Source organism: Mastigoproctus giganteus, chromosome 4 (assembly GCF_048544385.1).
Source record: "Mastigoproctus giganteus isolate SK-2022 chromosome 4, ASM4854438v1, whole genome shotgun sequence".
In the NCBI taxonomy this organism is placed as follows: Eukaryota; Metazoa; Arthropoda; class Arachnida; order Uropygi; family Thelyphonidae; genus Mastigoproctus; species Mastigoproctus giganteus.
The window spans coordinates 35,815,293-35,840,720 of NC_143578.1; the positions used below are offsets into that span (position 1 = coordinate 35,815,293).

At 36.2% G+C, this 25,428-nt stretch overlaps 1 protein-coding gene across 1 annotated transcript in view; it reads left to right on the plus strand.

Annotated features, from left to right (window-relative positions):
* The window catches only part of LOC150086621 (CYFIP-related Rac1 interactor B-like), a 119,246-nt gene that overhangs the window by 66,544 nt on the left and 27,274 nt on the right, over positions 1–25,428 (plus strand). The window contains exons 7-8 of the mRNA XM_090371482.1: positions 10,243–10,317; positions 21,145–21,347. Coding sequence (XP_090227608.1) covers positions 10,243–10,317; positions 21,145–21,347 — 278 coding nt within the window. The remainder of the gene's footprint in view (positions 1–10,242; positions 10,318–21,144; positions 21,348–25,428) is intronic.

The following is a 25,428-nucleotide window of genomic DNA, read 5'->3' on the forward strand; positions in this document are numbered from 1 at the left end:
CTTTGGGAAATACTTTTGCCGAAATTTCAGCAGCAACAGCCTATCCTACCTCATTCCAAAGAATTAAAAACACTGAAGAAAAGCATGCTATTCATTTTCAAACTGCCCGTCTTCTCCCATATAACAAACCTCTGCAATATTCTGAACTTTTACATGTCATTAAAACTGCCCGCAATGGTGCTGCCGGGCCAGATGGGATTTATTATGTCATGCTACAACATCTTGATGACAAAGCTTTGCGCTGCCTCCTGGTCCTTTACAATCGCATATTTTTAGAAAATGTTTTTCCAGCTTCTTGGCATCACTGTACAGTTTTGGCATTCCTGAAACCTGGAAAAGATCCATCCAACCCGAATAGCTATAGACCCATATCTCTCTCAAGCTGCCTCAGCAAAATTCTTGAGAAAATTATCCACAGAAGACTCGTCTGGATCATAGAGTCGGAACAGCTAATGAGCCATAGTCAATATGGCTTTCGTCAAAACAGGTCATGCCTAGACCTTATGGTCAAGGCTGAATTTGCCATCCGTAATGCTTTTGTCAAACATGAACATCTAGTAATGGTTTCAATAGACATAGAGAAGGCTTTTGATACCACTTGGCGGTATGGTATACTTAGTGATCTTTACCTTCTAGGACTACGAGGCAACCTTCCTATATTTATTGAGAACTTCTTACATACTAGATCATTTCAAGTTCGATACCAACATGCCCTTTCCACAACTTTCATCCAGGAGGAAGGTGTTCCACAGGGATCAGTACTGAGTGCCACTCTTTTTGCTCTGAGAATAGATTCTATCACTAAGCAGCTTCCAAATACAGTTGAGACTTACCTTTATGCAGATGACCTTTCCATCTCCTGTCATTCTCAAAATATGAGGTCTGTTGAAAGACAGCTTCAGATATCACTTAATAAAATTCAACAATGGGCAAGCCTCAACGGCTATCGGCTCTCGCAGCAAAAAACAGTTGCCATCCACTTCTGTAGACAACGCAAACTCCATCCAGATCCTGAACTTCAAATTTCTAACATCGTTGTCCCAGTCACCAGCAACATCAGGTTTCTTGGATTAATCCTTGACAACAAGTTAAATTTCCTAGACCATATTAAAAATGTACGGACGTCATGTCTAAAAAAGTTAAACATACTCAGAGCTTTATCTGCCCAAACATGGGGTGCAGATCGTACCTCGCTTCTTCGTTTATACAGGGCATTAATCAGATCCCGTCTCGATTATGGTGCTCCTGTCTATGATTCTGCCAGAAAGAGTGTATTACGCTGGCTTGATCCAATTCAGCACAGTGCTTTGAGAATTGCAATTGGTGCATTCAGAACGTCGCCAGCACATAGTCTCTACATTGATGCTCACGAGCCCCCACTAGCTTTACGCAGGAAAACACTGTTACTCAAATATGCTGTAAAGATACAAAGTTGTGCCTCTCATCCCGTTCAGTCATACCTTTTCAACCCACCATTTGAAATCTTATACAGAAACAAACCTAGCATAGTAAAGCCAGCTGGTCTTCGCCTTCTTGAATTGGAGCAAGTTTGGAATATTTCCGTCCATTCCGTACAACAAGTAGCCACATGTACTCAGCCACCATGGACTCCTCCTCCTCTTCCAACCTGTGACTCTTACCTCTGTCAATGGAGAAAGAATACTTTGCAAGCATCAAATGTCAAACAAATTCATGCAGTTCACACTCAAAGATATACTGACTTCTCCCCAATCTATACAGATGGCTCTAAATCTAATTCAAATGTTGGAGCAGCTGCAGTGTTTCCGAATACAACTGTATCAGTTTCCCTTCCATCAGAATTTAGTATATTTTCTGCTGAATTATATGCAATCAAATTAGCTTTAGAAAATCTCTGTTCAGACAGTTCCTTCAAATCAGTTATTTACACTGATTCCCTCAGCTCAATCATGTCGTTATGTAATTCCTCAGATGAAGTCCACCCTATTCTTAATGAAATCAGAAGCTTATTACTGCAAATTAAAGAACGCAACCAACTGGTCACTTTTTGCTGGATTCCATCCCATTCTGGTATTTTAGGCAATGAACTGGCCGATAAAGCTGCAAAAAATCCAACTACTTTTGATTTAACCAATATCCCTGTTCCAGCATCAGATTATGCACTAACTGTTCATGCTGCTTGCATATCACAATGGACAGCACTCTGGCACTCTCAGACTAATAATAAACTCTTTCAGTTTAAACATGATCCAAAAATCTGGCACTCCAGTATCCGTACATCGAGACAAGAAGAAGTAGTCCTTTCAAGGGCAAGAATAGGACATACCCATCTGACCCACCTTCATTTACTCACAGGAGATGATCCACCACAATGTACACATTGTTCTAATAATTTGACAGTAAAACATATTCTTATTGGCTGCCCCTATTATAAACAAGCCAGAACTTCATCCTTGATCTCACTGGTTAATCTCCATAAACCAATAACTCTTGAAAATCTCATTGGTGATAAGGCAAATATTTCTGAATTTTTTGACTTTCTCAGGCAAACAGGGCTTTTCAATTATTTCTGATTTCAGATTTTCTTTTGATTTAGGGAAAACTCATGTTTTAATATAATAAGTGAATAGGCACATTATAGCCTTAGCAGCTTATGTGCCATTAAGCCTCCAGAACAACAACAACAACAACACCTCAGTCAAATCATCTAACAGGTGCCTACTCTCCAGGCACTGCAATTTGCAGAACTTAAGCCTTTCTTGGTAAGAGCACCCCTTTGTTCCCCTCACCAATCTTGTTGCCCTTCTTTGTACTCATTCTAGCAACTCTATCCTACCTAAAATGAGGCCTCCAGACCTGTACGCAGTACTCAAGGCGTGGCCTGACCATTGCCTTATACAGATGGACAATCACCTCCTTCTCCCTGCTAGCAAAATTCCTATATATCATTGACAAAACCCCATGACCTGCCCTGGCAGTCTGTCTGCATTGCTCAGAAAACTTCATATCTAACTGCACAGTTACTCCCAGGTCTTTTTCATTTTCTACCACCGTAAGCGTAGTACCACACAGTTGGTACGTTTCTCTGGAGTTACTTCTACCCATATGCAGTACTTTGCATTTGTCAAGGTTAAACTTCAGTTGCCACTTCTTAGCCCATCTGCCCAAATTATCTAGATCCTGTTGCAGAGACTGTGGTCTGAGACGGTATTTAAATTCTATACGGTGGGACCAACTGATGATGTTACCAAGAGTAAATTCAAAATGGGAAGCATTCAAAGAAATAATCTTTTAAGCTACTAGGCTTTTCATACCAACTAAGAAATATTGTTCGAGATTTAGGCCTAAATGGATGAACTGATAAGACCTGTGGCTGAGAATAAAAATGCATGGGATACATATAAATTAACAGGTGACACAGAAGCCTATGATAGATATAAGCTGGTCTGTAACCAAGTCACAAAGGATGTTAGGTAGGCAAAGTCAGATTACGTGAAATCTTTGGCAAAGGATGCAAAGAAAAACAGCAAAGAGTTCTTTACTTATGTAAACTCCAGAAGGAACGGTATGAATCAGATTGGTCCACTTGATATCAATGGTTCAACTGTTGATGATCCTGCTCAGGTAGCTAACAAACTAAATGAATATTTTGCATCTACATTCACACAACATGAGGTATTCAGGGAGGGGAATGCCAGAGGTGTATTAAACTCTGGCAGTAAGCTAGATAATCTTGTAATAACTGAGAGTAAAGTACAGGAGAAATTGTTGAAGATAAACATAAGAAAGGCACCTGTGGTGGATGGAATCTATCCAGTTATATTAAAGGAGGCAGGAAAGGAAGTAAGCAAACCCTTAGCTATAATTATGACAGCTTCCTTGGACTGGAAATGTGTAGATGTGACCCCAATCCATAAAGGAGGATCAAAGGGAGACAGGTAATTACAGACCTGTTAGTTTAACTTCTGTTCCAGGGAAATTAATGGAGGCACTGGTTAAAGAAGCATTGCAGGATCATCTAGACACGACTTCAGTTATAGCTCGGACACAGCATGGGTTTGTTAAGAGGAAGTCTTGTTCGACCAATTTGATTGGATACTATGATGTAGTCACAAAGGAACTGGATGCAAAGAAAAAATTGTAATATCATATATTTGGATCTTAGAAAGGCTTTTGATATGTTGCACATGGAAAACTGCTGCACAAATTGGAGCAGTGTGGCAATGGAGGCAAATTGCTATGGATAAAGGGATGGTTGAATGGGAGAAGACAGAGGGTGGTAATCAATGAACACAGCTCTTTGTGGACTAATGTTATTAGTGGAGTCCCCCATGGTTCAGTGTTGGGTCCATTGTTGTTTTCTGTATTCATTAATGATATTGATGATGGTATATCAGGCTTAATGTCCAAGTTTGCAGATGATACAAAGGTCAGCAGGGTTGTTAACGACACTAATGACAGTACACTGTTGCAACAGGATCTAGAAAAGTTGAGCAGATGGGCTGAGAGGTGGCAACTGAAGTTTAACATTGACAAATGTAAAGTACTGCATATGGGAAGCAGTAACCCCAGAATAACGTATCAACTATGTGGTTCTACACTGACAGTGGTAGAGAGTGAAAAGGACCTGTGGGTAAATGTGCAGGCAGATATGAAGTTTTCTGAGCAGTGCAGACGGTCTGGAAGAGTAGCTCATGGCGTTTTGTCAATGATATACAGGAATGTTTCTAGCAGGGATAAGGAGGTGATTATTCCCTTGTATAATGCAATGGTCAGCCCACACCTTGAGTGCTGTATACAGGTCTGGAGGCCTCATTGTAAGAAGCATAGAGAGCAGGGCAACAAGATCAGTGAAAGGAACAAAGGGTTGCTCTTACGAAAAAAAGCTTAAGTTTTGCAAATTACAGTATCTGGAGACTAGGCACCTGTGAAGTGATTTGATTGAGGTGTATAAAATCTTGAATGGTTTGAGCATGCTCAATGCTGATGGGATTCTTTCTCTTGCCTGGAATAATCGCCTGAGAGGGCATAAATTCAAATTGAGAAAAGAGAGTTGTAGGATAGATGTGCAGAAGTTTGTCTTTAGCCAGTGGGTGGTTGATTGCTGAAACAAACTTCCATCTGTCGTTGTAGAAGTTGATAGCTTAAACAGATTCAAGGCAGAACTAGACAAACATTTGGAGCGAGTGGATGGGTTAAATGAGAAGGGGGTGTGTGCGTTTTTTTTTTTTTTGACTGATGTTGTATAAGCTTGCTTTCTTTTATCATGTGCCCTTGCTAATGCTAATATCCTTCCTCACTCTTCCATCTTATGGTTTGCCAACTGTTTTTAGTAATTGGTTATCCAGTTTTCTCTCTGATCGCTCACTGAAGGTGATGGTAGATGGCTCTCTGTCTTCTAACTTCTCCACTAATGCCGGTGTCCCCCAAGGTTCAGTTCTTTCCCCCACTCTTTTCCTCTTGTATATCAATGACCTTCTTCCATTGACTGAAAATCCTATCCATAGTTTTGCCGATGATAGCACATTGCATTCAACTTTCCATTTTGAGAAACCTTGTCCTGCTCAATCAGCTTCAACTTCTCGAAAATCTGCTACCAATTCCTTAAATGCCGATCTTCAGGTAATTCTCCAGTGGGGCAAAGACAACTTAGTTGATTTCAACCCTTCTAAAACTCAGTCTTGTCTTATATCTCGCAAAAAGGATTCTTCTGCTCCTATACTTATCTTTAGTGACACTCCGATTTCTAGGCAAAATGATATATCTCTTTTGGGGATTACCCTGACTTCTAATCTCTCTCTCTTGGCACAAGCACATTACAAATATTGCTTCCTCTGCATCTAAAAAACTTGGTTTTCTCTTTCGCTCTCAGCATTACTTTTCTTCCAAACAGCTGCTCACTCTGTATAAATCGCAAATTCGCCCTGCCATGGAATATTGTTCCCATATCTGGGGTGGTGCCCCCAAAACCTCTCTCCGGCTTCTTGATTCCATTCAGAAGAGGGCAGTTAGGTTAATTAATGATTCATCTCTAACAGAGTCTCTCCACTCACTTTCTCATAGACGCACTGTTTCTGCTGCATGCCTCTTCTACAGATACTTCCATGGGCACTGTTCTTCTGAATTGGCTTCTATAATTCCTGCTCTCTCTTTCAAAACAGTCCGAACACGTGCCGCCACCAGACAACATCCATTTACTGTCCAACTTCAAACCCACAGAACCAACTTTTCATCTTCCTCATTTATTCATTCAACTGCCGTTTTCTGGAACAATCTTCCTTCATACGTATTTCCTGAAAATTACAATCTACAGAAGTTCAAGTCCAATGTCAACAAATATCTTCTTTCGTCTTCTTAACCTCAAACCCAAGCACGGTTCTAAGTACTATAGGTTCTAATACCTCTCGTGTTTGGGGTTCACATAAAAAAAAAAAAAAAAAAAACTCTCAAGTCTAAGCAGCAGTGGAAACAGTTCAAGATTTCCTTTTGCAACATGATTTTTCCAAAGATTCAATTTCCTTTTAAATGCATGAATCTTGTTACTTGAAGTCAAAACATTTTCTCCAGGGCCTTGCAGAGACTTGTTCAACTGGTTCATGTGATGAAAAATGTTGGCTAAGTAGGCTAGTTTCTGCAGCCATTCTTCATCTTCAAAGCACTCAGCAAAATCGGGCCTACTGTTTTCTTTTTTTTTTTTTTTTTGTGGTAGTTGTTGGTGCATCGGCTTCTGTGGCCATAATGCACCTCCTAAGGTTTTTTCAGAACTTTGATCCAAGCCCAAGGCGGGTTTTGAACCCGCAACCTTAGGGTTGCCAGGCAGGCACTTTACCCACCCGGCTAGCCCGGTCGGCTACTGTTTTCTTGAAAGTACTCCTGCAATTCACCTTTCAGCTCAAAACGCTCTGTTGAAAACTCTCTGCTAAGCCACCATATTTCTGTATGTAGCAGGAGATTTATGTGCTCTTTGTCCATGTTTTCACAGTTTTTTTAAACATTCTCGATTGAACTGGTCTTTGTTTAATAAAGTTAACCATTTTTGTAGCATCATCATCCAGGACTTTTTTCATTTCATCTCCAAGCGTTTTTGACACCATCACCTCTCTGTGAAGAAAGTAGTGTGTTGTGACAGTGTCAAGATTTTCTTTTTTTACAAGAGAGGTCAAACCTCTCATGGAGCTAATCATTGATGGGGCACCATCAGTACAGATGTCAACACAGTTCCTCCAAGACAGACCTTTTGTTTCCAGATATGAAGACAAAACATTAAATATACCTTTGCCTTTGCTTGTTTCAGTCAGCTCTTTTCAGCGGAAAACGTTTTCTTGAATTTCACCTTCATTTACAAATCTTAAAAATGCTACAGCATGACACTATTGGTGAAATCTGTTGACTCATCAACCTGGATAGAGAGGCTGTTGTTTTTCAGTTTATTACACAAAACCTCTTCAGCATCATGTGATATGTCATCAATACATCGACTTATCACACTGTTTACTGACTATAATTTTACATGCTGGCATTATTAGGTTCTCACCAAATGTGTGACTTTTCCTTTTGTGGGCAATAAGTTCTGCTACTAAATAGCTTGCTTCTTGAGCCTTTTCATTGATTGTGACTTTTTTAACAAAAGCTTTACTCGGTTTGTTTTGAGATTCCAATAACTGTTTAAAATAATCAGCAGCTTTATTTGTCAAATGGCTGTGATTTGTAGCTAAGTGTCTTTTCAATTTTGCTGGAGCCATTGCTGCATTTGTAATTTGTTTGCCACAGACGACACACACAGTGGAATAGGACAACTTTGATTACCAGCCAATGTAAAACCCATTGATAAGTAGCTTTCATTTAAAGATGGACTTTTTTTGTGTCCCTTGTTGCACTAGTGCAATGAAATGACTCAGAAGATTGTAATTCTTCATCACTAACCTTATCAGAATTGTCCATAGGCCTAGAATCCTCCTCTTCCATATCACACCTCATCTTCAAAAATTGTCACATTGGACCATCAGACACATTTATAAAAATACAAACACTAATAAAATATAAAACAGAAGGGCATAATAAATAACTAAATGAGAAAATTGCAAAAAATACAAAAAACTTCCCAATACAATTCACTTCTAACCTACACAATCCATTTTTTGCAACGTTTACAACAACAGCAGTTGGGGGAGGTAATTTGGGAGGGAAAGGCTGATGTAACAGCCTACCATCCTCTCCTCCGTGCAATACAGCCCTCACTAATTATCAATGGCCTCCCCTACCTCACGATAAAAACTGAGAATGGACTCAACCAAATGAACACTTGCCTACTGTGCACTGCCATACAGAGCTGCAAGACCTAATGAAATTGCTAATGGGACTGCTTGGTTACTGTCCATCACTGCGAGCAGTAGCATTGCGTGGTACGCGAAGTTCAAAAAATTGTTTATTTTTTTTTTTAAATAACTCTCTCATGGAACCCTGTTTGAAAAACCCTGCTCTAGCTTTTCTTCTTAAAGCTACTCACTCTAGACACATCTTAGATCTACCCTACCATGGAATATTGTTCCCACATCTTTGGTGGTGCTCCCAAAATCTCTCTGAAAGTTTCTAGATTCCGTTCAAAAGAGAGCAGTCAGGTTAATTACAGCTCATCTCTTACAAAGTCTCTCCACGCTGTGTTTCTTAAGCATTCAGTTTCTGCTGCATGTCTTTTCTGTAGGTACTTCTGTCAGTACTGTTCTTCTGAATTGCATCTGTAATTCCCCACCGTCTTCCAAACCAGTTTGAATATGTGCTGCAATTTCAAGATGAGAAGACAGAAGATATTTGTTGACTAATATCAGCAAGTATCTTCTGTCTTCTTAGCCTTCAAACCTTACAGGGTTCTAAGTACTGTAGGTTCTAATACCATTCATGTTTGTGGTTTTTGTAATAATAATAATATTAACTAGGGGGCTTTGCCCCCTGCTTGCTTTGCTCAGCCACCCCCACGCATGCTTTTCTACGTAAAATGTAGAGTATACGGAGTAAGTCAAATCTTTTCTACGTAAAAGACATACCTGTCAAAATGCACTGGTCTATATCTAATCAGGAAATGACCTATGTAATTACTTATCTGTGCATTTGTAGTGAACAGAATTCTCAAGGTTGAATAAATATCACGGTAAAACTCCAGAACAGTGTACACCCTCCAACATGGTGGCAAGCAAAACAATGGGAAAGCAGTGATTAATAAGTTGACTCCCATATTTCAACAAACGGACAGGAACAAAGCAGTGATTGGCAGATGCCACTGCTTTCCCCGCCCACTGGCCTCCTAGGTTGTCTAGGGTGTTTTTCCCCACATTTGCCACTGTTTTTAAATCGGGAACTCATTTTCCTATTTTAAAACAGCGAGGTGGTGGGATAAACACCCTACCTAAGCTAAGCCCCCCACCCTCCTCGATAACACAACAATCAGAAAAGGGAGTTGCCTTCACCTGTCAGTTATCGCCGTCTTCCTCGCTTTCATCGAAGTACCTGCTGGTGTATACTATACTGGACTTCAGCCAATATCACTACGTAATTATTTACCTGCATTTACATAGGTCACTTAGGAAAAGGCCTTTTACTTCGGGTTCCATAATACATGAGGAATATTGTTGCATCTGAAAAAGCAGGACTGAAATATTTAACTTAAATATTTACAAACTACACAAATATTTAAAATATTTACAAATATACAATATTCATTAATATACAAAAAACGTTACAATGGAACATCAAATGTCAGAAGTGAATCACATGCACGAGATTGGTGAACGTTATGGAGGCAGTTGTCAACAATTAATTGCATTTGTAGTGACGTAATTGCCTCGCCCTCTTCTCTCATTGGCTCGAATAAATATCACTAGGAGGAAATCTTTTTTAATGTATAGATAGATAATAAAAAACACAAGAATGGTGTGGAGTGTGTAGAAATAGACATAGCATTTCAAAGATCATGGTGGCCATGCCATTTTGGTCTCTAAACAATTTTTTGTTAAATTTATTATTATTTCTTTTAATTCTTTTCTAAATTGCTTTTTCTAACCTCAGGAATGACAGTTATGATAACATGTTCAGAAGCATTGATTTCACTGATATAAGTTAATTTTCCAGTGTCTTCTTCTCCCCATCCTTTTTTCTATTTGTTGCTGTTCAGTTTTCCAAGAAAATTTTGTATGTTAAGTAGAACAATTTTTTGTATGAAAAATGGTTTGGTGATATATTTTTTTTAATATTTTGCATATTGGTTTGCAGATGACTAACCCTGCCATACAGAATGATTTCAGCTATTACAGACGGACTGTTAGTAGGTTAAGACTGGCTAATCAGGTAAATTGTTTGTTTTATTATGTATTTTTGTTTTCTTATTTTTTAATTAATATTAAACTATCAGTATAATTAATATGTAATCATTAAGATCATTACTAATATGAGGATGTTATATTAACTATTTAGTTATGCTATTTGGTTTCGTATGAATAAATACATAGTATTAACTGAACCCGCACTTTGCTGTTTAAGATTAATTCAAATTTTAAGTTAAACAAAATTTGTTAAAATTACATCAAAATTTAAATCATTACAAAGCTTATAGGCTGAGAGAGGAGCAAACATGGTGGTTGAGTAGACATTACTGAAATTAAATTCAAGAAGATACTTGATATCACATTAAATTATGAAAGGTATGTTTATTTGCTATATTCTACAGAGTTACAAAGCCCTTACGCCCAGTACAGTAAGTTAATAAATTAATTCACAAATGGTAAATATTCTGATTCACTATGGAATCCTACCTTTAGGCTAATTTAAAAAAGAGGGTGTGCATTCTGTGCTCACTGTAAATTTAGCCATTACACCTTACACTAATAAAACCTTCATTTTTATCTGTATAAAGCAAATTTTGAATTTATATCGGATTCTGTAATGATTCCAGAAATTTAACCATTTGCATATGAACTTTGAGTAATTTGATATACTAGGACTTAGAGCTTTGCAACCAGGGTATAGCAAATAAACTCTTGTCCCTTATCTAAATCATAGTTTTTCCAAAAGAGTTGTACTAAGCCTTTTAAAGATAAGAATGAAGCATGTTGTAATTGGCTTCTAACAAAATAGTCAACTTCATTTCTGTCTGTACTAAAACTTTCAATATTTGTAAACAACTATAAATCCACACTCAATTTTGAAAACTCCCAAAAGTAGAAAATTTGCTTCTTTTCCAAATTGTAAGCAGTTTTTCATGTCTCTTGCAAAAACCATTAGTTCCAACTTCTATCCATCTATATTTCTGCTTCTGTTACATCCTGATATTTTTGTTGCAGCTTCAGATAAAATTGATTTATTAGCATTTTACTTTTCCTGAAACTCCTTCTGTTGGAAAACTACTACTCCTCTTGTAGTTTTCCAACAGAAAGAGATTAGGAACTAATTTTAAACAGTTTCAATGCCAAGAAGCTTCCAGATTCTGATGGTATTTCTCCACTTGTTCTTAAAAACCGGTGCTCCAAATTTAATTCCTTTTTTCTTGTGTTCTGCATAGAAATTGGCTCATAATTCAGCTGATTCCTAAAAATTATTTCTTCCCTTCCAGATATCATCTTATTTGTACTTACCTCAACCCTTTCTGAAATATTGGAGAAATCCATCAATCACCAAGTGTTACTGATTAAGTCTTCAGTATGGGTTATGTCAGTGCTAACCTACTTAGCTTATGTGGTTTTGGTTAAATTCATCTGTAGGAAAGTTTAGAGAAACTTAAGCAGAAGTTCTCAGCATTTCTAATGATTTCAATCAGGTTTGGCATAAAGACCTTTCTATTTTATTAGTATTATAAAGGCAAAGAGTGAACTTTTTTTGCATCTGCCAAAAAATAAAAAGGGAAATTTTTTTTATCATTGATATCTTCCTCATTGCCAAAAAGTGGCTATTCAGTTTTAACTTTACCAAACTATCTGCCTTAACCAATGTGGCAAGAAGTTTATTCCAGCAATCTATAATTCATTACCTGAAAGTAAACTTCATGAGATTCAGCCTTCTGTTACTTCCCAAAATTTTTTATTTGTGCAGTTTGGTTTTTATTTCTCCTACAAGTGAAAATATTCCTCCCTTGTTCATTTTACTGATTTTCTTTAGGGCCTTATATATACCTCAATCAGGTTCCCCCACCTCCCACCAAGATGTCTACCAATCTTTTGCAGTCCACACCTTCTAAGCCATTCTTCATGTGGATATCAATTACCACTCCTCACCAATTCAGTGAGGTCTCTTTCTTCTTGAACTAATTTTAACTCCTCTTTCCCTAGCTTGTAAGTAATTTCTAGATTATGACAAAAAAGTCTTTAGTAGCCAGTATGGTAGTCAGTTTCATCTAGGATTTCTCTCTGGAAGAGAGGTCTCCTACAGGTCCTTAAATCCTAGAGAGGAATCCTAAATATAGGATTCCTCTCTAATCTAATGCTGGAATTTCCCAATGTTCTGTTCTTTTTCCACTCTTTTCCTCCTGTATATTAATAACTTAATAGCTGGACACAAAACATGAGTTTCTGTGGGGGGGGGGTGCTTTCTATCCGTGCCTGAGACTGACTGTCAGCATCTTCTGGTTATAACCAGATATCAATTACCACTCCATAAGTGACCTATACACCCAATGGGGAGTGCAGTTTACTTATAATAATACAGATTGGTCCTTTTGGACAGACAGCCTTCCATTTACCACATTCCTCCATACTATCCTGTTTCTTGTTTGATATTTATAATTACAGATGGCAAAATAAGAACAAGATTTTTGTTCTTATTTCGACATCCGTGATTATAATCTTGCTTTGTTTTCATCTGTTGATTACATTTATTTTTTCTTAAAACTGTAATTTCTGAATATTCTATATTCTGATCAATTCCTTTAATTTCTTTTCCTGCCCTCAGCTCCATGAGTTAAAATAGGCTTAAAAAGTATTTTATAAACCGCTAATTTTGTTTTTTGGCTAACTTCTCTTTTTCTTTAAATGTATGTATTGTTGCAAATTTTTCATTTACTTTACTGTAACTAATTTTCATTCACAATTTGTGCATGAATGTTACATGAAAGCTGCTATCTAACAGCACAGTATCATGAGCATATAATAGCAATCAATTTTTACATCTCTCACACTGAGTGTTGTTAGAAGCTTTCATTCTTTTATTAAATGATCCATGATAACTGTAAAAGGAAGAGGTAGTAAGATGCAACTTTGTCTCATTTCAAGGTTAACCACAAACCATTTTTCAATACTTTCTTTTATTCTTATTTCAGATTTACATAAAATTGGCAAATCTAAAGTAGTAATTAAGTAAAGTAAGTAAAAAATTTATGAAGGTATCTTACAGAAGAGGATTAGAAGTATTATTTAACATTCTGGAAGAACTGTCAAGTTTTTGGCCAAATGTTTTTATTCCTTTTAAAAGTTTGTCCTTGATGCCATATTTTTCTAAAAGTTGACAGCAGATTTCTAGGTATTTTGTTACATGTTTTTAAAAATAAATAGTTCCTTAATTATAATTTGTATTGCAAATATTTGACCCAAAAACCACTTATTTCTTCCAGAATATTACTAATCCTCTTCTACAAGGTACCTTCATAAATTTTATTTGATGCACTTCATCTGTAATTTTTACAAAAACCTGAGCCCAAAATCTTGATAGTTCTGCCTTCTTAAAAGTTTATCTGATACATTAAAGAGTGAACGTTATCTGTAATTTCTGCATTCAGCTTTATTTTCCTTTTTTATATCTTGGTGCATTAATGCCTTGCTCTAATATTCTGGAACTTGCCCTTCAGCACACAACCACTGTGATATAATCACTGTGACACTATTTTCTCTAGCTGTCAGCATTTCTGGTCTGATTTTATCATGAGTTTTTTGTACTTGAGATTTTTCCATGACTTTTTGACTCAGAAGTAGAGATAGTATCCAAAATTTACTCCATTTCACTCTTTTCCCTTTCTTTGGCAATATCTTTAGCTCAATAGTAATCGTGGAATGCGATGCAAGAAAGCAAGCATATGAGCTTATGTAGCATCAGCCAAAAAAAAAAAAAAAAAAGAAATTTAGCAATTCATTAAACTATTTACTCCATATAATAGGATCCCATATATCCAAAATTGTTGGGACTGAGGGTATTTCAGATAGCCAATTTTTTTCGAATAATTAATTCTAAATGCGCTCTGTATACATATGGAAGAGAAGCTTATGAATGAGAGAAAATTGCAATAATCTGTATTTATTATTTACATCTATATTGTATGTGGCTTAAAATAATTGCCAATATTGTGCTGCTTGAAAGATGTTAGTCTTTTTTTGTTGCATGGTTCTCTTTTTTCATCTAAAACATGAATGTGAATTGGTTCTCATTCAGTCCTTATAATTCTGTCCATCTAGTGGCAGTCTGAAGGATGTTAAATGCTTCATTGGCTGTTGGTTTCTGTGGTATGTATAATGTCCCCCCCCCTTTATTTTCAATTCCTGTTTGATTCAGATTAGTATTTAATGGTGAAACACTATTTCCTCATCTGTCAGATGATAACTTGTATTCTTATGAAAACGGCCTACAGTTAATGCACAGTTTATGCTTTGTCTGAAGTTTGTGCATTTCTGTTAAAATTTTCCAAGAATTTATTGCTGAATTCATTGAACTGTACAAGGAAAAAAAAAAATCCTGGTTGTGGAAAATTATAGTTATCCATATGATAAAAATTTAAAAGAACAAAACTAATAATTTTGTGGTATCTGTAATTACCGCCAATGCAAATGTAATGCATATAAACCTTTCTGAATATAATAAAATGTTCACAGATTGACTACCTTAGTAGAGGTAATAATAGTAGTAGAGGCATGTGATATAAGAAAACAAGTGTTATGAGCTTATGTAACATCAGCCAAAATACAATGTAACATCAGCCAGAATATCACCTGCGGATCGACACTGATGGAATCCATACTAAGGATCCTTGATCAGACGGAAGGTTTATAGATAGTTTAAAAGAGTTGATGCTTAAGTGATTTCTCCATTACTTTAGAAAGAGTAGAAGTAATTGAATGGGAGGGATTGTCACTTTTTAGGAACTGGCTGGATATGAGCAAATTTCCAAGCAGAAGGAAAAACACCTTTGGAATAAGAAAGTGAATAATGGTGGCATAGAGGCGCCTCCGTAGCCAGGTGGGCAGGAGCAGCAGTGCGTAGCACACGCTTCTTGATTAGGCCAGGGTTCAAGCCCGTGCCCACCAAATACAGAGGATGCGGAAAGGTCAGGGAATGACCACAGCATATCCCCGGAGCAATATGGCCTTAGTTGCTAATGCTCCTAAAAGCCAAATAACAAACAAACATGGTGGCATGGAACAGGAGTAAGTTCAGGAGTGCAGGTTTTGAGAACAAGTGAAGAAATACCATCAGGACTTGGAGCTCCATTGAGAAATACCATCAGGACATAATCTTCATTATGTATTAAGATTGGCGTCACAAATTTGCAACCAAATTTTGAACAATTATTTAAAAATATCCAGCCTTAATCATCACATTAAATGTTAAGTTTTGTCCAGTAAATGTTATTTTTATTGTACTTAATAAAATTTTTGAATGTTTCGATTTTAGGTTTATCATTATATTTATTTATTCACCTTAATATTGAAAAGCAGTGATCCTTTTCAGGTTGTAAATTTTCTAAAATGAGCATTAAAAAGCAAAAGTAAAGTATTTTTTTAAACAAAAGTGAAGTATTTCAAACAGAAACAAAAGTTAAAGTATTTAAAAAAAAAAAAAAAAAAAACAAAGGTAAGTCATGTTTTTATAATTTTAATAAAATCTAAAAAATAAATAACTGACATTGATTTGTTGCACATAAAAGTGCTGGGAATTTGCATTTTTTTTTATATATAGCTTGAAAAGAAAAAAGGTAACATGAAAATAGAAACTTCCTTTTATGAGTAACAAGATATAGAAAATGTGACACAATTTTTTTTTCGAATCACTCTGCATAGCCCGCAAAACAAATCTAACTTTGAATACGGCCCTGTACGAGAAAAGGTTGGACATCACTGGTCTAGATGATCCTGCAAATGCTTCTTTAACCAGTGATGCCATTATTTTCCCCGAAACAGAAGTTAAACTAATAGGTCTGTAATGCTCATGTCACCCTTTGATCCCCTTTGTGAATTGGGGATACATTTGCACATCTACAGTCCGTGGGGACTTTGCTTTAGTCCAAGTATCTCTCATAATTATGGCTAAGAGTTTGCTTTCCTTTGCCGCCTCCTTTAATATAACTGGTCAGATCCCATCCAACCCAGGTGCCTTTCTTATGTTTAACTTCAACAATTTCTCCTCCACTTTGCTCTCACTTATTGCAAAATCATTAAGCTCCCTGTTAAGAGTTTAGTAAGCTTCTGTCCTCTGCTGCCTGAAAGAATTCCTCATGTGTGAATGTAGATGCAAAATACTCATTCAGTTTGTCAGTTATCTGGGCAGGATCACCAACAGTCGAACCATCGATATCAAGTGGACCAATCTGATTCATCCCCTTCCTTTTAAAGTTTATATAAGTAAAGAATTCTTTGGTGTTTTTCTTAGCATCCTTTGCCAAAGCTTTCTCGTAATTAATCTGCCTTCACTTGCCTAACCTCCTTTGTGACTTGATTACAGACTAGCATATCTACCATAGGCTTCTGTGTCGCCTGATAATTTATATGCATCCTATGCATTTTTCTTCTCTGCCTCGAGTGTCATTAGTTCATCTGACATCCATTTAGGCCTAAACCTTGAACAGTATTCCTTAATCGGCATTAAAAGCCTAGTAGCTTCCACGATTAATTCCTTGAATGCTTCCCATTTAGAATTTGCTGTTGGTAACATCGTCAGTTGTTCCTACTGTATAGAATTTAAAAACTGTCTGAGACCACTGCAGTCACCATACTTTATCTTTAATTATTATTTGCAGTAATTTATGTAATGGTAAATTCATAAATTCATAACCTTTTTTTTTTTACAGTGAAGTTTTTATATCTCATAGTATGGTTTGTGTTGCTGCATTCGTGATTTGTTATGTAAGCAGAGTCAAGATTTTATTATATTTATGCGATAATTTTGTATCGTATAGTTAAATATTAAATCTGCCAATTTCTTTGAGTGAAATTAGGGGAAAAAGTAAAAGCAAAAAAACTTTAAAAAAATGTTTTTTTAGATAACTGGAATTGTACTGTACTTCTAAAATATTGTTTTCTTCTGTTTAAACTTTGCCCTTATAATTTTTACCCTTAGTTATAATTTTTCTCATTCTGATATTTTTAGTAACCATCAAAATATTTTTATGCCTTTACATTTATTTTCCATATCTGTCCAATAATTTTTCTTTGGTTTCTGCTACACACATTTAACTCTTTTTCATTTTTTTTATACTCCAATAAGGATTTAGTACTTTATTTGCCAAAAAAATTTTCATAATATATATTTTTTTCCTCTAACACACACACACACACACACACACACACACACACACACACACACACACACACACACACACACACACACACACACACTCTTTCTCTCTCTCCCTCCCTCATTTTTCTTGGGGACTTGCCAAGGCATTCAGAAGTTCTTGTCTTTACAGACCTTGCTGCATGTATCTTTTGCAGCTGCCACTACAGTTCTCTTAAATTTTGCCATTCTACGTCTTCTAAAGTTATGTTAGCATCAGGAATGTTTAACATTTTCAACAAGCATTTTGTATTTAATGGTTGTTGACAGATATAAGAATTTGTTTGTCTTAACATTTTTTTTATTACTAAAATTTCTAATTTGCTCATTGTAAGATGATGGTCACTTGTAATTTCAAATCTTGTATATCTTCAACTAGTTTTTAAGATTATATAATGCTGTATTAGAATGAAAAATTATGAAAGAAAGCAAGCTTATACAGAATCAGAAATAAAAAACACATTTTCACATCACCCATCTGTCCCCTCTAATCATTTGTCTAGTTCTGCCTTTACTATCCACTTCCACAACAACAGATGAATGTTTGTTCCAACAATCAACCACCTGAAGGCAAACTTCCACACATCTATCCTGCAACTTTCCTTCCTCAATTTGAATTTGTCCACTTATGAATGTAGTCTGAGCAAGAGGAAGATTGCCATAATCGTTGAGTTTGCTGAATTCATTCAAAGCCTTAAGCACCTCAATCAGATCGCTTCGTAGGCACCTATTCTCCAGAAGCTTCAATTTGCAGAAGCCTGTCTTGGTGAGAGCATCCCTTTGCTCCCCTCACCAATCTCCGTACCCATTCCAGGAACTCTACATCCTTCTCAAAATGAGGCCCCCAGACCTATATACAGTACTCAAGATATTGAACTTTAAAATTGAATTGTACAGAAAAAAAAAAAAATCACTGTTTGTGGAAAATTAAATCAAGGAATTATATTGATAAAAATTGATAAAATAATAATTAATAAATAACAAAACCTATAAAAAAAACTAATAAGTTTGCAAATGCAAGGTACCGAATAGGAGCAATGTGAAGTTCTCCAAGACATGCAGATAGGCTGTTAGGACAGCTCATATGGTTTTTTGTCAGTGAAATACAGGAATTTTGCCAGCAGGAACAAGAGGGTAATTATTTGGCTATTTAAGGCAATGGTTAGACAATGTCTTGAGTACTGTATACAGGTCTGGAAGCCTAAGAGGGATGAGGATCTTTTGGCACTAGTACAGAGAAAAGCAACTAAATTAGTCAGGGATGCAAAGGGTACTCAACCTAGAAAGGCTTCAGTTTTGGAAACTAGGGGTCTGCAAGAACATCTGATTCAGGTGTTTAAGGCTATGAATGAATTGAGTAAGCTAAATGTTGATGGCATCCTTTTCTTGTTCAGATAACACTGACAAGGGGACATAAATTTAAATTAAATATGGTTACAGGCTAGATGTAAGGAAATTTTCTTTCAGCCAGGGGGTAGTTGATTGTTGAAACAAGTTTCCATATGATGTTGTGCAAGTGACTAGTTTGGATAAATTTTAGGAAGAATTAGACAAAATATTAGAGGGAATGGACAGATGATGTGGGATTTTTTTTTTTTTTTTTATCAATGCTGTATTCACTTGCTTTCTATCATCATTTGCCACTACTGATATGTATGTGTGCATATGTAGCTTTGTTACAGCTTTTCCAGTTGATTCCCTCAAACCTCCTTTGTGTCTCTGTGTTGGGTGTCTCTGCAAAACCAGGCATGTATGTTGTGTGCTTAATGATGTGTTATGTTTTATGACTGGCTTCTTAGAAGTCAGCCAGCAAAAGTCACCTGGAAATCTGCTGGCTGGCTCTCCTCTTTGTTACAAGGAGGCAGGCCATTTTCTGTACACATTAGACCACAGTATTTGAGCTGCTCAGCAAAACCCTGGGGGTTGCAGTGAAAGTGCCCAGCAAAGGTAGTAGATGGGTACATTAAAAAAATTTTTAAATAATAAATTAATAATAATCATAATATAAAATAAAATATATAAAACAAAAATTCCATATGATGTAATGTGAAAGGAAGGACTTGGATAGGTAGAAATTGCATTTAATGCTATCAAGGTGGGTGCAGTGTTAGGAGATGATGGAGGCATCTCTTATCAGAGAAGGATCCCAAGGTAAGCATTGGAGCCAGCACCATGCTTCCACATACTATTTGATAGTGTCACATGCTGTCTATTTAACAGTCACTGCTACAAAGGTATAAGCAATGTAATACTGCTTGCTGTATGCCAATTGTTGTGTATACCAGTGTTTCTATCATTTTTCAGATACAGATTGGATTGCTTTTATATTTGAAGTAGAAGCCATTGGACCACAAAAAATATTAAACTGTACATGCAAATATATTAATAACTATTTTTAAATAAAGCAATGTGTACTTAACATGTCCATTAGGTTTTTATAGTCATACCTATGCTTCCTATCATTGTTATCACAAAAAATATTAAACTGTACATGCAAATATATTAATAACTATTTTTAAATAAAACAATGTGTACTTAACATGTCCATTAGGTTTTTATAGTCATACCTATGCTTCCTATCATTGTTATCACAAAAAATATTAAACTGTACATGCAAATATATTAATAACTATTTTTAAATAAAACAGTGTGTACTTAACATGTCCATTAGGTTTTTATAGTCATACCTATGCTTCCTATCATTGTTAACAGAAATGTTGCATACTGTAAAAAGCTGTTTTATTGTCAAGACCCATGTGGATTATAGGTTGGGAAATGCTGGAGTATGCTATCCAGATTGCTGGGGCAAGCTCACCTACACCATTAAGGGTAATACATTTAGGAAGGGCTTCAACCAATCTAGGTGGCCAGAAAGTCCTCCATGACAGTTTAGTGGTTTTGCCACTTGTTACTCATTTGAAGAACTCTGAGTTCGTATTCCATAGGAGTCTGGAGGAATTCTTAAAAGCCTATTCAGTAGGGATGTGGTTAGCTATTCTTAGGGAGAGTAGGATTCTCCCCCCCCCCCCAGTTATTTCAGTTTTTTTAGCCTACACAACATGCAGTATGTCCTATGATAATGTGCTAAATAAATAAACTAACTGCACACCCCCAGTATTCATCCTGTTGGTGTTTGTGATACTCCTATTCTGATATCATAACATCCTGGTTCTGCTAATTGTACTTTGCCATTTAAGTTTCTAACATTGAACATACTTATTTTTGTGGTTGTTACTGACTTGTTGTGGTTTTTGGGAGCATTAGCAACTAAGGCCATATTGCTCCGGGATATGCGGTGGTCATTCCCTGACCTTTCCGCATCCTCCGTATTTGGTGGTGACGGGCTCGAACCCTGGTCTAATCAAGAAGTGTGTGCTACGCACTGCTGCTCCTTGCCACCTGGCTACGGAGGCGCCTGTTACTGACTTCTACTTTGTACAGTTATTGGCTAAATGATATAATAATGATTAAATTAAGTTTGCTTAATATTAATAATAATGGCTAATATTTAATTTGATTAACCATTGAGCATGACTTCTTTTTCTTGAATTATTGAATCTATGTTTAATGTATTTTTCCATGCTTATTTTATTTATTATTTCAAAGTATAATAACAAACACCAAGCTATAGACAGTGACTCTTGTTCCCAGGAGCCTATTGATGAAGAACTGGAAGTCCCAAACGAATTAGCCAATAGAATGTCCCTCTTTTATGCACATGCAACACCTATGTTGAAAGTACTTAGTGATGCTACAATGCGGTTTGTAGCAGAAAATAAAGATTTGCCAATAGAGAATACAACTGAAACTCTTGGAACCATGGCTAAAGTGTGTCAGAGAATGGTTGAACACAGGTAATTTAAAATTATTTTTTACACCCATATATAATTTTGTATCTTTAATCAGTGAATATATATTTCTTTCTTTCTTTTTTTTTATTTTTAGAAATACTATAAGTACAGCAGACTGTCGATTTACCGGGATCAGATTAACTGGCACACTTCACGACTCCAAATTTAAAAAAAAAAAAATCAACTAGAAATCATAAAATTCAAATAATAACTAGAATAAGTATAAACAGTTTTTTTTTTGCAAGTCGTAAATAAGCGACAAGGAGCAGCGTTATAAGTCGTCATTGGGAGATTAGTGTACCAATCTTGCAACCCCCGGTCTTCACATCCACCACTCAAAAAAAAAAAAAAAAAAAGAGGCAAATGTTTAGTTTGTTTTAAACAGTGCTTCGCGTCGATGTGTTCCATCGCACCGCAAATGGACAGATTTTATTTTGTTCATTTATGTCAGGAATGTTGGAATTTTTTTTTTATAGTAAATTTTTTTTTTTGTTTAGAAATTGTGAAAATGATGGGAAAACACAAGAGTTGTGGTTTCAACTAAACAAAAACTTGAAATTATTCAAAATTTTGAAAACAGTGCATCCGTTAAATCTCTAAAGAACCATTATAATGTTGGTGACTGAACCATACACAACATTGTAAAAAATAAAGGGAAGCATCGTATTGGACACGCAAGTAGTGCGTGGTAAGTTCATTCGTTTTTTATCTATCGCCATACTTTTTACTTAGGTTGCTGAATTTTTCGATACAGTAAGTCCCCGACTTACGTTACGTTATTTATATATTTTTTATATAACTGAAGATTTCAGTGAAGGGGCCACACATTTCATCATAATAATGTAAAAACCCACAGAATTCCAGCTATCGGTATTATCGCAAATGCAATAACATCAAATTTACTACCCGTTTATAATGAATTGCACTAACAAAAAAGCCCAATATCCCAGAAAGTGCAAATTGTGTTTATTGTTTGATGGCAGTAACCTCCAGAAATATGCTTTAGTAAAATGCGAGGTTGCGTGGGGGGGGGGGTGATAATAGTGAGTTTTTGCCTTAAACCTTCTGAAGTTTTTTTTAGAAAATTTAATTTTGGCCGTTATCTTGGTGCTGATTAAGAGAATAAGTGACAACAGTACTAGTAAATCTATCAAGAAAAGGAAAACGATCGAGTTGGATCAGAAAATTAAAATAATAAGGATGTATGAAAATGGCCAAACATTAACAAGTATCGCTCGGAATTCAGATTTGTCAGTGGCAACGGTGAACACAATCAAAGGAAAAAGACAGAATACCAGAAGTGGTGAAGCGATTGGAACCAATGAAGTCAACTATAATAACCAAGTTTTTATAGTTTTTACAGTACAATAACGTGTTTTTTCTTCCTTGTATGTTTTCTTTTCTTATCTGCCCTTCTGGCTACTTCACTGCTGTCCCCAGATAAAATTTTTAATTGAACTAATTAGAAATATATAATTATTTTTCTTCATTCTTCTGAGGATATTATGTGGATTTTGTAATTTTGGCATATCGGGGATATAGTAGCAATATTTTATTATTTATTCGCGAGTTATATAAAAAACTCGACTTACCTAAGAAGTCCTGGAATGTATCTCTTTTGTATGTCGGGGACTTACTGACTGTTTTTTTTTTTTTTTTTTTTTTTTTTACCATCTATCCCGGAAAATCGAGAGTCTACTGTACTATAAAACTAAAATGTCATATCCATAATGACCATATTTATTTTATTTTAAAAGTAACTGATTTACATGGGCCGATTTTTCATACTTGAAACTTATAATGCAGCTGCATATGGATTTTTTTTTATTTTAGATTTATTTTTTTGAAAATATTTCTCAGAGATATAAGGAAGAACAATGCTGGAATTATGTTGTTTTCAATAGGGAAGAACAATGCTGGAATTACGTTGTTTTCAAAACGTTCTTTAAATAAAAAACGAATAGTTTAGAAAGTAGTAACTTTTGTCCCTGATTATACATAATTCAGTTTCCTTTCTATGGAGCTAATGGTGACAATTTCTGGATACCTTTCCAAATACTCTGTAACTGCCTTACAGAATTCTCCTCATTCACTTGATCTTGTAACTTGTGATTTTTATTTTTTTACGATGCCATAAGGAAGATAGACAAGCAGTGTATACCCCACTCAACCTAAGCGAGGAGTCCCCTCCCAACCAGGAGGCACAAACGAAACTAGAAACATGGGCAGGAAGATATGGCAGACACTACAGTGATTTCCCTCAAGATCACATAGATAAAATTGCTTTCAGTGCATGGCTCACGAGCAGGATGCTCTTCCCCAAGACTGAAGGATTCATGCTTGTCATCCAAGACCAGGTAATCAACACCAGAAACTATAGAAAATACATCACCAAGGAGCCCGGAATGTCTGATGACACATGTCGACAATGCCACCTGGCCTCAGAAACGATCCAACACATCACCGCTTGATGCAAGGTGATAACCCAGACTGAGTACGCTCATAGACACAACCACGTAGCCAGGATAATACATCAGAAGCTAGCAAGGAAATACCAGTTAATTAAAGAAAGTGTACTGTACTACAAGTATAAACCCCAGGCAGTACTAGAGACCCCAACCCACAAGCTGTACTATGACAACTGCATAATAACAGATAAGACAATCCCCATAGACTTTTCCTTCTTGTGGACAAGAAGGAAAAGGCTACGGCTACCTATCTGATTGACATAGCGATGTCCCAACGCTAGCATTGTCCAGAAAACCCATGAGGAAAAAATCAGGAAGTACACAAAAACCTAAGACAGGAGATCAAAGAGATGTGGCATATGCAACAAGTAACGACCATCCTGATCATCATGTCAACCATTGGTATGGTGCCAAAGACCCTACATAACGGCCTAGCAGCAATAGGTCTCCCAGCGAACACCTACAAGGAACTCCAGACGGTCGCAGTCCTGAACACCTGTAGGATAGTCAGAGTTCCTCGACCAACAGTAACACCAAACATAACATCCACCCTGTGTACTTGGTAGCAATACCCGTTACGAGATGGAACCCCCAATCAGGGAGAAATAATATAAGAACAATAATAATAATACTCTCAAATGAAGGCTGACTATGAATATACTACATACTTCAGCATATAAGTTACCTCTGTTCTTTTCCTTAAAAAGTTATGCTTGATCATATGCAGTGTGTTGAAAAAGTTTGAGGATTGATTTTGTATCTTGAAACTGGCATTGTAGAAAGTTGTGAACTTGTTGCAACACGTTCATAACTCATCTAGGCATAGTAATGCATGAATCATCCATTTATTTGCAGTCACTCTGAACACATTAAACAGAAGGTGTGTTGTTTTATTTGTTTTGTTGCATTTTAAAATGATTTTAATGAGTAGAAATTTACATCAAATTTTGTTTCAAGTTAGGAGAAAGTGCAACAGGAACCCAAAAAAATATAACACCAAGCTTTCAGAGTAGACTTTTTCAATGATTCGTAAAAGTTTAAAGAGGGCCCATTTTCCATTGAAGATGGAAAAGAGGCTCTCTTTAAACTTTGTGCTAATCCATGCTCTCGCTGCTATTCAAATGCAAAAACTAATGTTAAATCATTCGTGTTTGTGATCTGCTCAGGAATGGTTTATGTTTAATTATCCACAAAGTTGTTAGTGAAATTGGTATTTCTTATGGGACATGTCAATCAATTTTAATACAAGATTTGGATATGTTTTTTCCAACCAAATTTATGTCTCACATGCCAGTGTGCTGATGCTGACCCACACTTTGTTTGTTCCATCATTGCTGTTGACGAATCATGGCTGTATTGTTATGACCTGAAAACAATGGCTCCCATCTTCTTGGTGGAAGACTTCATCTTTTCCGAAGCACTTAAAAGCAAGACAATCTCAATCAAGTGTGAAAACCATTCTTATCATATTTTTTTGACTGAGGGATTTGTCCTTTAAATTTTCCTGCATGGTCAAGTGTTATACCAGAAATACTACAAAACAGTTTGTGGTGATTCTGTTCCAAGAAAACAGCAACAAAATTGGGCTTCAAGGAATGGTGCTTACATTATGATAA